General features: G+C 35.5%; 1 protein-coding gene and 1 pseudogene across 1 annotated transcript in view; one reads left to right on the top strand and one right to left on the bottom strand.

Moving 5' to 3' along the window:
• MALRD1 (MAM and LDL receptor class A domain containing 1) overlaps window positions 1-15308 on the bottom strand; it is a 541690-nt gene that overhangs the window by 313221 nt on the left and 213161 nt on the right. Inside the window, exon 26 of the mRNA XM_074324842.1 lies at window positions 12115-12406. Coding sequence (XP_074180943.1) covers window positions 12115-12406 — 292 coding nt within the window. The remainder of the gene's footprint in view (window positions 1-12114; window positions 12407-15308) is intronic.
• On the top strand, window positions 4738-4989 carry LOC141568537 (ubiquitin-conjugating enzyme E2 E2 pseudogene; annotated as a pseudogene).

Below are 15308 nucleotides of genomic sequence, written 5' to 3'. Positions count from 1 at the left end.
TCCATATATATATTTGTTATATATTCAGGATATATATATCCTGAATATATAACAAATGTCTATAACTCAATATGAACATACAAGTGGATAAAAAATGGGAAAAAAATGCTTAAATAGATACTCCATATAGGAATATATACAGATGCGAAATAAGCACAAGTTAAAACCATCAGGGCAAAGTAAACTGAAATCACAATGAGATATCATTAGATATGCAATAGTATTGCTAAGATTAAAAAAACCAGACAATCCAAATATTAATGAGGACGAGTAGTAACCGGCAATCTCATACATTGCTGGTGGGATTATAAAATGATACAATCATTTTTGAGAATTGTTTGGTTGTTTCTTATAAAGTGAGACATAACATCTGCCCTACAATCAAGCTCCAGATATTATAAGGAGAAAGTATTTCTACAAAGGGATGTGTACACAAATTTTCATAGCAGCTTAATTCACAACATCAAATAATTCGAAACAACCCATTTGTTTATGAAAATAATGAATAAACACATTCTAATATACTCACACAATTTTTAAAAACTAGTGATCCAATCAACAATATGGATAAATTTCAAAATCCTCTCCTGAGCAAAAGGAGCCAGACACACCATGAATGGGAAGCTCAGGCAGATCTAATATATGGTGATAAACATTAGAACATTGGTTTCCTCTGACTGAAGGGATACGAGGCAATATTACTGACAAGGAAAACAAGGAAAATTTCTGGGGTGATGGAAGTGTTCCAGATTTCGATGTGTTTTGGGTTACACCAGTGTATGCATTTGTCAAAATTCACTGTATTTCATAAAGAAACTCTGCCCATTTCACTATATCTAAATTATACGTCATTTTTAAAAAGGAAAAGATGAGAAGATCCAACATAAGTCTTACCATAGATCCAGAAGAAAGGAAAGCCTGTATTAAAGCAAAAGCAATCAATATTCAGACATAAAGCTTAGAATGTTTCAGAACTCATGAAGCATATCACTCTCCAGATTCAGAAAGTTCACTGAATCTCAAGCAATATAAATTAAAAGAAGCCTAACCTAATTTACATGATTTAGTAGATAACCAGAGGGAAAAAAGAAACTCCTAAGAGCAGAGGGAAAAGGACATTACTTATAAAAAAAATAGCACTTAGATTAAGAGCTGATTTTGTGATCACAATAGAAGCCATGAGACAGTGGAAAAATGTCTGTCAAAAACATGTATCAGAAAATAATTGCCAAACTAATCCTGTACATCCAGTAAAACCACCTTTCAAAGATTATTTTGAGATTAAAGCATTTAATCTAATTAGAACTTAGAGATCATTAAATAAACTTCTTATAGATGTATTTCAGAAAGCAAGAAAATAATCTCAGAAGGAAGATCAGAAATATAAGTAAAACAAATTAGCAAGAAAACTGAATCTAAAAATTTTAAGCCTTTCTCCTTTATTAAAATATTTTTAGATAAAAATATTTCAAAAAGAGAATGTGTATTTTGATGCACAATTTTATATCATCAATTTTGGAATTTTAATTGATATTCTGATTAGATTATTTTAATTTGGTTAGGTTATCTATCTTTATGTTTGTTAAAGCAGACAATGTCCATTGGAAAGCCCAACTATCAGTTTTTTAAAAAATAGCACACAGATATCCTAATTGCCAATATTCTTTCCACAAAATGAAATGGTTCATGTGGAAAAACTCCTTAATTTAAGGACATTTTCTTGGAACAACGATATAGTTAAAAATTAAAGTATTTTAAATAGAATATCTCTCCACTATTACATAAGTAGGGTACAGCCAATTGGCATTTCAAGTGAAGCTGAAATTTTCCAACATATAACAACATTCATTGGGACATGAAATATATCTGGTTTCACACAACCATATTTTTCTTCCAAGGGAAATGTAATCTGTGTTGTTTCATTTATACTCAACCATTTAAAATAACTTCTTATATGACCTTTCTTGATTTTTATTTAAGCAGAATATATTTTGGGGACTCAAACAGTAAAAACAGTTTAATTTTAGCTTCATAATCAGGTATCAAAGAGCATCCGGGGAACACACGCACCTTCCTATGCTGGAATACTCTTTGATACCTGACTGGCTAATTCCCAAGCCTCCTTCTAGTCTTTGCTCAATAAACCTCAGTGGGTTAATTTTTCATTGCCTGTGTTTATCTGTATTAGTTACATGATCTGATCAGACTTGGATCTATTACCATTAGAAATGACAAGCATCACTCAGCACTCAGTAATAATTGAAATATCACCTGCAGTTACCTAAAAAGAAGTATCCATTTAAGGGCAAAGCCTTAGAACCCAGTGACGTCTATCAGTTTTATTTGCTTGTCTTCTTTAGACTAACATTACATGTTTACATGAACAAACTCACTAGTGAATTTCTCAATGACATATTCTGAGGGTTCTTCAACTGTTTTTTTTCTTTTTTTTTCTTTCCTCGTGTTTTTCCTTCTTTTTTTTTTTTAATCTGCCTCATCAGAGCTAGATGTCCTTGGTCAAAATGTTGTATTATTTTCTCTTACATTGTAATTTCTTTTCTTTTTCATTTGCTTTACTTTCCTATTCACAATTATCTTCGACAATTTCTCTTTTCTCAGGCATTCATGGTTTACATTAAACAAAAACATGGCTATATATGGAAGAGACAGAAGAAACACATTCAGGACAAATGCACGATGCAATAATGGCTCCCGGGGCATTTGCTGCTGTGATGTTTCTGCTTACCGTAATGATACCCATGATCAATGCCCTCTGTATTGCCACAGCATGAAATTTTCAAAAGCTCTGTCTACCTGTTATATTTGGAATGCACTTGAGAATTTTTCTATGTAATACATTGCTTAATATTCTAGTGAGTTTTGGGTGATGTAAATATACTTTCCAATAAAAATTTAGTTCCCCTCCCCACAAAACAAAACAAACAAACAAACAAATAAAACCAATAGAGTAAGAAGAGATGCAGACATTCTATGAATTTCAGTATTAAAACCAAGAGGTGTTCTACTGGGAAAACATTAACTTGGAAAACATTCTGAGAAGTATGCCTCTATATTTAAAAATTAACATCTTTCTTCTTCCCATATATTGTGAATTCCAGTACTATTTATCTCCTTTACATTGCTTATTATGAATACTAAATACAATTGGCAAATTTAGCAATTAGATGTTTTGGGGTTTTGTGAGAGTAATTTCTTTGAGGGAAACAGGAAGGACAGAAGTGATCTGAACCATTGCTTTGAGCAATGAATGAAACATGACAAAGGAAAAACAGCAAGTAGATAATATGCTTTTAACAAATTTCTACTTATACACAGATTAATTTTATAATCTCCCCAGCAAGGGAGGGAAGTGGCAGAGTAAAACGGAAATAACTGAAAACAAACCATATGCCACGTATTGTTTAAAACACACTCTATATTATCTCAATTATTTTTCAAATCACGTGGAAGGAAGCTCCAATAGTTCCATTTTGACAGACAAGAAAGGTAAGAATTAGAGAGATTAAGTAGATCAGGTGACTTATTACATAGGTATTAGGGTGGTGCAAAAGTAATTGTGGTCTAAAAGGTTAAAAAAATTTTTTTTGTAAAAACCACAATTACTTTTGCACCAAAATAATAGTAAGTAGTGCAAAGATCCAAGTTCATGACATTAAACCTCAAATACATGCCCTTTGCATCAAACATTGTATATAGGGTTCACAAATTTATAGAGCCAAACACAATCAGACAGATTTCCCTAATTCAAGACCTTCACTGAGTTGCTATGCCCACATTCTCATTGATAGCTAACAACCTTTAAACTACAGTCAAAGTTTTCAGGGAAATCAGTAACCTCAAAGAGTAGCTCATCCATTCAGCCCCCATTGCCTTATATACATTTTTAAAGTAAAATGTTACATCCCATGTTATAATCCCATGTTATATCCCATGTTATATCCCAAAATATATTTGTTATAAAACTCATATTTGGAAATAACTGTGTGGACTTAACACATACACACACACACACACACACATGACTGATGCCTCTCATTATACTTAAGAGATTTTATTAAGTATCTGCCAATAATATAGAGAATATGATAGTGGCTGAATTTACGTATGGACATTTAGAAGAGTAAGCTTGGTTGCCCTTTTCTTATTAAAATTCATTAAACAATTATTATTATCCATCATCACATAGCAATTAATAAAATTGCCATCAAAATAAGCTCTTAAGTATAACTTCTAGACACTTAATAATAATTTAATATTACTTTTGCTAATAAAGCCCTGATTCTTATTTGACTATTTGGAATCAGTGATTCCAGATTCAGTTCAATAGCATCTTCATGTATATATATATATATATATATATATTTACACACAATTGGCAAATTTATTATATATTATATATGCCTCCCCTTGTCTTTTCTAATTTAAGCTATCCATGATGGGATTGTTGGACTACATACATGAATACAAATGAAAAGTGTGCATGAACTACAGTCATTTCCAAAAGTTTAATGTATGTAACCAGTGCTTATGGAACATAATGTCATTTACCCTTCTTCAGTCTATGAAAGTTCCAAGTTAAGTGTTTTTGCAGTAATGAGAAATTAAGAATCATTAAATATTTGGAAGACACACACATTATTCATGACACATCAAAACTAATTAGAGAGCCTGAGCTGGAATGGTCGGGGATGGTGGTGGCACGCTGAGAGATCTAAAATGTCCACCGAGGCGCAAAGATTTGATGACAGTCCAAACAAGAGTGGAGGAAAGTCTGAGGTAGGCAAACGTGAAAGTGTTCAGCAAGAGCCAGAAAGAGAACAAGTTCAGCCCAAGAAAAAGGAGGGGAAAATATCCAGTAAATCAGCTGCTAAATTGTTAAATAGTGCCTAAAGAATTCAGAAGGAACTTGCAGAAATTACACTGGACTCTCTTCCCAACTGTACAGTTTTGGTCAAGATGGCAGAATAGGCAAATGCTGTGCTTACCTTCTCACATGACCACATCAAAATTACAACTAAACTACAAAAAATCTATCGCTGAGAATTGCCTGAAACCTTGCTGAACTGAAGCCCTACAACTAAGGACATGCAGAAGAAGCCACCTCAAGATTGGTAGGAAGGAAGGGCAAAGATGCAGAACGGGCTGATCCCACACCTTGAAGTGATCATTAAAAATCAGAAGGAATATCTCAGCTGTGGAAGTTCACCCTGAAAATGCAAGGATTCCCATCAGCACACAAAGCTCCCCAGCCCAGGCTTCCAGTGCCAGGGAGAGAAGTCCCCATAAATTTAGGTTTGTGAAAACCAGTGGAGATTGTGGCTGAGTGAGACAGAGAGTGACTGAAGTCTCAGCTGCTTCTCTTAAAGGACATCACACAGACTTACTCTCTGATGAAATCATTGGCTCTGAGTTCCAGCTCTGGTCCAGCAGCTGGAGAGGCAGCAGGGACATATGGGGGGAACTGAGTTGTCTAACTTCAGGATGAGGGCTGGAGGGGGAGCTTTCTCATGAAAAGAGGAGCTGGCAGAAGCCATTGTTTCTTTGTTCAGCCCACCCCCTTCCCTGCATGCAGATGCAGGCAGCCACCATATCTGAGTCTCCATCAAGCTGGCTGACACCATTGTTTCACCATGCCCTGTTGAATCTGAGATCCCGCCCCACCCAACTTATGGGAACACCCAAGCTACTTCCAGTGGATTTTTCATATAAACCATCTGCCTTGGCTCAAGCTGCAGACTTTCCTAGGGTCTCTCAAAGGTTTGCAAAACCCAGACAAGCAGCATCTGGCTTAAGCATGTCCCATACTTCTGGCTGCTCAGCCTGGCACCAGCAGAAGATGGTCTTGGTTCACATCTTAGCCTCTCAAGGCACTTCCAAGCACAGCAGAGGCAGCAGCCATCTGTGAATTGCTTTGTGGCTCCTGCCACGTGGTCCCGAGTAGGGCCTGGGCTGTGGCTAAACTTGACCTGCAGTGGGTTCCCTCCCAGGTGGTCCTGGGGCTGGCATCCCCAGTGGCAAGCTTCGAAACAAGCTGGAGCATCACACAGCTGCCTCCAAGGATTACAGACCCAAGGGGAAAGTTGGGCAGGCACCAGAGCCCTTTTGAGGAAAGTCCTGCTCTGTAGGGTGAGCCCCTGCACAACAACACCTCTACTGTAGTTATAGCCAGTCCTCTCAACCAGAGAGTAATTCCCTCCCATTGACATGCAAACAGCAACCAAGGCTCAACTACAACAGGAGGGCACACACAACCCACACCTGGAGCACCCACCTCAGGTGGCCAGGAAGACTGTGCCACGGAGCCCCACAGCACACCTATTACATAAGGCCACTCTACTAAGACCTGGAAGCATAGCAGGGCTACCTAATACATAGAAACAAACACAGGGAGGCAGCCAAAATGGGGAGACAAAGAAATAGTCCCAAATAAAAGATCAGAACAAAGCTCCAGAAAAACAACTTGACAAAATGGAAACAAGCAATCTATCAGATGCAGAGTTCCAAACACTGGTAATAAGGATGCTCAATGATCTCAGGGAGAACTTCAACAAAGAGATAGGAAATATAAAAATTGAGATAAAAAAGAACCGGTAGGAAATAAAGAACACAGTAATAGAACTGAAGAATACATTACAGAGAATCAACAGTAGATTACATGAAGCAGAGGATCGAATCAGCAATTTAGAAGGTAGCAGAAAATACCCAATGAGAACAGAAAAAAAAAATGAGGAGAGTTTAAGGGGCCTTTGGGACAACACCAAGTGTACCAACATTTGCATCAGAGGGGTACTAGAAGGAGAAGAGAGAACAAGGAATTGAGACCGTATTTGAAGAAATAATGATGAAAAACTTTCCTAGCCTGGTGAAAGAAATAAATATACAGAGAGTCCCAAACAAGATGAACCCAAAAAGGCCCACATCAAGACACATCATAATGAAAATGCCAAAGGTTATAGACAAAGAGAGAATCTTAAAAGCAGCAAGAGAAAAGCAGTTAGTTACCTACAAGGGACCTCCCATGAGACTGTAAGTTGATTTCTCAACAGAAACTTTGCAGGCAAAAGGGATTGGCATAAAATGTTCAATGTGATAAAAAGAAAGGAGCTACAAGCAAGATCGTCCAGCAAAGCTATCATTTAGAATCAAAGGACAGATAAAGATCTTCTCAGACAAGAAAACCCTAAAGGAGTTCATCACCACCAAACCAGTATTACAAGGAATCTTAGAGGGGCTTCTTTAAGATGAAAAAAAAAATCTAAAATATGAATAATAAAATGGCAATAACCACATACCTTACAACAATTACTTTAAATTTAAATGGATTTAATGCTCCAATCCAAAGATGGGGGCACTGAATGGATAAGAAAACAGGACCCTTACATATACTGCCCACAAAAGACTCACTTAAGGTCAAGAGACACACACAGACTGAAAGTAAAGGGATTGAAGAAGATATTTCATGAAAATGGAAGTAAACAAAAAAGCTGGGGTAGCAATACTTATACCAGACAAAATAGATTTTAAAACAAAGACTATAACAAAAGACAAAGAAGGACCTAGTAATCCCAGTTCTGGGTATTTATCTGAAATCACCTAAATACTTCTTTGAGAGGATGTGTACATCTATCATATGTTCATTGCAGCACTGTTTACGATGACCAAGATGTGGAGAAAGCCTGGGTGCTCCTAAATAGATGAATGGATAAAGAAGAGGTGGTACATACATACAATGGAATATTAGCCATAAAAAAAGAATGAAATCTTGCCATTGGCAAAAACACAGATGGACCTAGAGGGTATTGTGCCGAGTAAGTCAGACAGCGAAAGACAAATGTCATATGATTTCACTTACAAGTGGAATCTAAAGGACAAAATAAACACACAAAACAGAAACAAACTCATTGGTACAGAGGGTTTGCCAGATAGGAAGGAAGTTGGTGGTGGGTGAAAAAGGTGAAGAGATAAGAAGTACAAATTGGCAATTACAAAATAGTTATGGGGATATAAAGTAAAGCATACAGAATATAGTCAATAATATGTTAATAACTATGTATAGTTTCAGGTAAGTACCAGTCAGGGGGATCACGTCTTAAATTATATAAATATCTAACCATGCTGTGCACCTGAAATTCATATGCAATAATATTAAATGTCAAAAAACAATAATTAGAGAGGTTATCAATAGATGATAAGACTGGATGATTACCATGTAATGTAATATAATTATGTGTGGGTGATCTCTGAAAGAAAATTTTATCAAAACAAATGGAAGAAACACATTCTTAAATAAAATGCAAATAATAGGCTTACCATCAAATATGTATGCCACCTAAGGAATACTGATAAAGATGCTCCCAAATATAGGATTATATAAAATAAGTTGATTTTATTGAATAATGGCCTACCATATACCAGCCGTGAGACTAGGCAAATTGCATAGGCAATTATTTCTTTTTATTCTTAAAGGCCCAAGAACCTAAGAAATATGTGATAATCTGTCGTAGCTGACGAAACCAAGTCTCAGAGAAGCTGCACAGAACATAGGTAAGAAGAAGGGAATCTCAGGTGAGTAGCTAGTCCAGTAGAACCTGCTACCTGTGCTTTCACATTTGGCCTCGGGGTATGTTTCTACGTTTCTATTTAAATAAGAATAGAACTGCGATGCTTGGGAATTCACCAATTGCACCCCATCAAATGGAACACCACTGTCAGGGAGAGACCTAGTGCCCCAAAGTTTCATTTTATCACCTATGCTGCCCAGTTGGGTGGCCAGTCTTGGTGACACTCATTAGCCATGAGTGGCTACTGAGCAACTGAAATGTGGCTAATCCAAATTGAGCATGCTGTGCGGTAAAACATACACTGGATTTCAAGACTTCATATGAAAACAACAATGCAAAATATCTTATTAATATTTTATATTGCTTGTGTTGACATGATAATATTTTTGACATGCTGAGTTAATGAAAATATATTATTAAAATTAATTCCACTTTTTTAAACATTACTACTAGAAAACGTAAAATTACATATGTGGCTTACATTTGTGACTCGTACTTCTATTAGATGTCCATGATATAGGTGAATAGCACCAATTTTCATGAGGATCAAAGGAAACAGTGTGGCTTTTATTTTGTTCAGGATACTGTCCCCAACATACACATATATGCATATACCAGCGGGGCCACAAAATGTATTCACATCACTTGTATTCATCTTTTGTTATCGGTATATACTGAGTATTACAATTTTAATACCATTTTTTTTCCTTTCTTAAGATGTGTACAGATTTTTTGGTACCCTCTGTGTGTGTGTGTGTGTGTGTGTGTGTGTGTGAGTGTGTGTGTGTGTGCGTATATGTGTATATACATATATATGTATATACACACACACATATATATATCCAGTGTGTGTGTATGTGTGTGTGTGTGCGCGTATATATGTATATACACATATATATACATATATATGTGTACATACACAAACATATATATATATCCTGTGTGTGTGTGTGTGTGTGTGTGTGTTTGTGTGTGTGAGCGCACATCCTTTAAAATGTCAGAGACTCCAACAGAGTCCTGTGAACTTATGATGAAGTCATACTTTTTCGGAAATATTTCACAGTTCAAGTCTAAACAAAGTTTAACTTTTCACTTTTATTATTCCAGTTTCTGGAGGCACGGTAAAGGTATCTCAAATAATGTCATCTTAATAATGAGAGAAAAAAAAAGGTATCTCAAATAGTTTATAGGAATGTTAACTCCATGTGCATCTATTTTTCACCTGCTGCATTTGAACATAGGTATCACAGCTGAGATAGGTATAAAAACATATTATTTCACCTCAATGTTCAAAATGCTACACATAATATAAATAGAGGCTTTTTTAAAAAAAACTCTTTCTACTACAGCCACTCCTACCAGTTATCATAGTCTATATAAATAAACACTATATTTGCTTCTTGGCTCTTTCTGTATCCTTTCTTTTTATGTTTGTTTTCTGAAAACTTTCAATATATGTTCATTTTGGTGAAATTTTAAACAAAATAATATTCAAAGTGGTCCCAGCTTAGCTCCCAGTTTCCTTTGTAATATTATCTCAGATACTTGGTGACACCAGCTGCCTGCTTCAGCCAGTTACCCCCACATTGTCCACCTCCATAGCCGCATGGCGCCATCCCTCCTCTGTCTCCCACCCTTGGGCCTGCCTACATACTCTCCCCACAACCGCTGCACCGTCTGGTCCGCTCTGCTCCCACATGGCCTCTCTGTCCTGCACACTGGAGGAATCCTTCCTTCCCATGAGCTCCCAGCATGGTCCCAACTCTTGTAAAGAAGTCTTAAATGAGATGCCCTCAAATGAGATGTTTTCTTCATCTTCTTGGCATCCTCATAAAATTTTGCATATTTCTCCTACCACTTAATTATATCATACCTAATATTAGTTATCTGAGGTGTTGCTTCTGTTTCCCCTTACAACTGAGTTTCTTTAAAAGCTGAGATCCTTTTTTTTTCATTCACCAAAAATTTTACACATTATCCCAAGTATCATAAGTATGTACAAACAACTTTAACATTATTAATATGTGCCCTAATTAACAATTGATAGGTATTTTGTACCACTTTGTTGATCCTTTTGAATTTTCCCTTTGGGAGTTTTTAAAAAGAAACTTTATTTAAGATTTCACAGGCTTAAGAATTTAAAATTCCCAATAAGAATGGTTTATTCCTCTTGCATCCCACTTAGTAGTTGCTCTTTGAAGTTTGGAGTAGTGCAAGTAAAATCTGGCTCCGTCACTACTTAGATGCTATGAGATTACTTCTTATTATGATAAAAATGACTATTTAAGTGATCAAACCTGTACAAGAGCTAATATACCTGCCATCCAAAGATCTAACAGAATGGAAAGCAAAGCTTTTCTCAAGGAAGTAAAGTAGATTAGTCCAAGGCTTCTGAAATGCTTGTGCATTAAATTCTCATATGTGTATTTATTCGTCATCAGTCTTGCAATGTTCATTTGCTTTCCTTTGTACTATTCTGTGTAGTACTAGTAACACATCAGGCAAAGAGCCTGTTTAAATAGTTGTCATATATGTGTGTGTGTGTATATATACACACACACACACATGCTATATATATATATATATATACATATGCAATATATATATACATATGCATATACATATATGCATATATATACACACACATTTTTTTTTCCTGTTAACCGAATTAAAATACTCCCTTTGAAGTGAATGGGGAAGTAAATGAAGAAATGGCAATCTTCCCCATGTCATCTGCCATCTTAAAAGGCAAAGCAAACAAATTCATTCTTTTTAAAGCATTTTGTTTTCACTAATTATGAGAGAAATAATTTAGCTACCAAAGAAACAGCAAGTTTGTTTTCTATGCTAAACTCATGGTTTAAATATTAATAGATGTCATATTATAAACTGACAAAATTTGCTCTTTTGTCATTTTAATAATATATATTGCATTTATTTTCATCTTGTGCCTCTAGTATATTAATGGTACTTGCTCTTTCCACTTCTTACGACATTGTCTCTGTATGTATTATACTGCACATTTACCAACTCAAAATATTAATATACTTCTTTAGACAAATTACCAAAAGATAGTTTACGTTAAAACAGTAAAAGGACACATTCAATCATCTAAACCATTTAAATACATGAACTCGACCATTGAAATTGGAATGCCCACTAGTCTAACAAGAATAAAGTAAATAGCACAACCACAGTAATGTCTAATTAAAATTGAATAACTTTGCTCTTGATATTCTTATGTTTCATTAAAAGTGAATTCATATTTGTTAAGGATTAAAGTCTTCTCTTATTTTATTGGTCTAAGAAGAAGCTGACTAAATAAACTCAGAAACTGGTAAACATACTGAAGCTTAGAGAAAATTCAGAAAACAATTTGAGAAAAAGCTTGAAAAATAATTTTAGATTCAAAGACTTTCTTTTGTTTATGAAAGCAGTAAATTACTAATTGTTTATGTCATTCCTTTTCCATTCCCTTTCTTCTTTCACACCTTCCACCCTGTAAAAACACCAAATACCAATTAAAATGTACCTGTTGGAAGAGGCGCTGGTAGTTCTTCTTTCATGAAGTGATGGGATGACAGACAACTCTTCGTAAGCACAATATCATCCAATGCGATATCACCACGGTGTCCTTTCCCAACTCTACCTTCAAATTTGAGTTGGAAGTCCTCATCGCCAGACAGGAACAGTTCTTTCCGCTGCCAGAAATTGCCTTGTTCTACAGTGAGGTTAAGCAGGACCTTCGTTTGGTTTGAGACTGATACCTGGATCAAGGTGAGGGCCCCAATGCCATTTCCATACATGTGATAATGAAAAATTATCTGTAACCAAGAATAGGAATATTATATATAATTACTATAATTAATTCCATTTTATTTTCAATCATATCATATTACCCTCTTCTTTATTAACAGATTCCAGATGGAAAACAAGATCTGTATGTTCTATTGCTCAGTGAGTACTCTAACACTGAGTGAAGTTAGGCCAGCCTTAAATCATGTGTTGCTATATATGGAAGACAGTACAATACAGATCAAATAGAAATTTAGTGGGGAAAAAATGAGCAGAGTTTACTTTTTTTCTGTGATTTCTCAAAGCAGATTCCTCAATAAACATTTAAAGTCCACTATCAAAGGAATAAAATGTGAATAAAAAGTGATGCATTATACAAAAGAGACTTTTCATGATTAAGAAATAGCAGGGATTAAAGACAATCATTTTCAATCTCATGAAACTTAAAACATTTCCTTCAAAATAGCAGAGTACTGTATTGCTTATCCCATCACATTCCGGCACTTGAAACACATTTCAGTTCTACAAGATCCTCAGGGCTCCACTTTATAGAGCAAAACCACCAGAACAGCAATTATCCAAGTTTTACTTGAAATGCTAGAAATATGCTTTAAAAGAGCAGCCTTGGGAGTTTTTTTCTGAGTGAAAATGAATGAAAGTATTTTCAGGGATTGACATTTCAGTGTCTCAAAGATGGAGTTGACCAGAATTTTAGATGTTGTCACACAGATGGGGAAAGTCAGGGAAAATTCTGGAAGAACAATACAGATTAGAAATAATAGGAACTCAGAGGGTCTTTAGACTTTTTCCTTGTCATTTGTATGAATGAGGGAACACTGTAATGGGGAGTGACTTTCACAGAGAAAAAGACATTACTGAAACAATAGGAGTAATGGAAATCATACTCTGGTGAAATGAAAAGAAAAATGAATGTGTTTAAGGGATAAAGATTGTGAGTGAACAATGTATGCAATGCATACTCATACTTCAAAGACCATCAAGAATAGGTAAGCCTTGTGAAGTGACTACTCCAATTTCCTAGCAGATGAAGTGTTATTCTATGATGCAAAAATATTTCTTCTGTTGATTAACCAATAAATGTTGGAAAATATGAGATCTGTGACCACTGTGAATTGCCCAGGGAAGGCTGGTGAAATCAGGGTGGCATAACTCATTAAAATGAGACACATAAAGGACCTGGGGCTGGCATCTCGGGTAGGACTGACAGGAGGAGATGCAACTATGGGATGGGCACAGCACATGTCTATTTAGATCCCTTCTAGTCCCAGACATGATCTGCCCAGTGTTCAGCCTTGTTTTGTCTTCTCATTTGTGCAGGAAACATGTGGCATATGTTTTAGGTCATGGTAGATAGGTATTTCCCTATCTTCTTGAGACCATTTTCTGAATGATGCTGTTGGGTTAACATGCAAACAAATATCTAAATACCTCCATTTCTACAGAGCATATTTGTTGACAACATAACCTAATCACAAGATAACCTGAGTGAATAAAAATCTGTTAAATATTGAATTCTTCTAAAGACCATCAGTGTTTTGGGATCATATGATAATACCTAATCTGAGTGGAAGTTTGAGGGGTCACTTCACATGGCTTACCTATTCTTGATGGTCTTTTCACTGGAAATTTTAGTTACTCAGAGGTTTGATCTCTTCCCTCATCAATCTCTGCCTGCATCCCTCTCACCACCCATTTCTCAAAAGGAAGAAAAATATCTCCAATTTAATTTTTTCTCTTTGAAGGTATCTCACAAGGTCTAGTGACAGAGATGATTGCTGTGAAAATTTGGGAGGTCACTCTGTTTACCTGATAAATATATATTTTTATATGAGAGACGCAACCATTCCCAGCATGACCTTTCCTTACTTCTTTGTATTCAACCTATATCATAAATATTCATAAACTAGAGCATTCATCATTAATTTTTGACATTTCTTCTAGGCATACTTCATTATTCTCACACAGATATTTAAAACTGTGGAGACTACAGTCCTGGGACCAGGGTAAAATAGAGATAGATGAAGTCCTTGGTTACTACAGTATGAAAAACAAAATCTTTTGAACATTTTCAGAGGAAGAATCTAATTAAAAAAGCTTAGAAGTCAAACTGGAGTTATATATATTTTATGTTTAATTTTCTTTCTAAGACTAGAACTAATTTGCAATTTTCAGACTACCTGTGGATATAAGAGATAAATTTATAGACACTCAATATATATATAAAATCTTGTGTGTCTGTGCTTCATTTTTGAGACAGTATCAAGTAATTTGGGAGACAGAAAAAAAGTAAAAATATATTTCATTAAAGTTTAATATAATTCTGTATGATTTGTTATATCCATTCTATACAGGATATACAGGAGAGCTGACTGAGTTCTCTCTCTCAAACTCTGATCTGAACATGTCACTTTCTTGCAGAAAAATCTGTGAAACTGGGGTGGCATAACTCCTATCAAATGTGCCTGAAGAGATAAAAGAGGTAAGATTACTATCTGAGAGAAAAGCTATGAAATCAACTTAAGCACAGACAGGAAAACTCCTGAGACAAACTAAAGGTTTAACATGTTTTAAGACTGTGACAGTGGTACGACGTGAAGGATGGTCAGGCTGAAACGAAGAATGAGAATATGTAGTAAGTACAGCTACAACTGGGGAGCCTTTGAGAAAAAATTTAATATGTCTCCTCCCCAGGGTTAGGGTTCTCTCTGTTATGAAAACAAGTACACGAGAACATTAGAATTTGAAGACAATAAAGATTGAAATCATGCTATTGTCTCCCAGGCTGATTCTTTGATCAGCTAGAACCTTGTGGATATAATTTGCTTTACATCGGTGCTCAAACTTTGGGGGACATACCACTCAGAATCCATGTGTTCAGATCTTATTGCGTTTCTCATTGTAAATATAAAT

This window comes from Rhinolophus sinicus, linkage group LG02, assembly GCF_036562045.2.
Source record: "Rhinolophus sinicus isolate RSC01 linkage group LG02, ASM3656204v1, whole genome shotgun sequence".
Taxonomy (NCBI): Eukaryota; Metazoa; Chordata; class Mammalia; order Chiroptera; family Rhinolophidae; genus Rhinolophus; species Rhinolophus sinicus.
The sequence above is the reverse complement of the archived record's forward strand: the minus strand, read 5'-3'. Positions and strand labels throughout refer to the sequence as shown.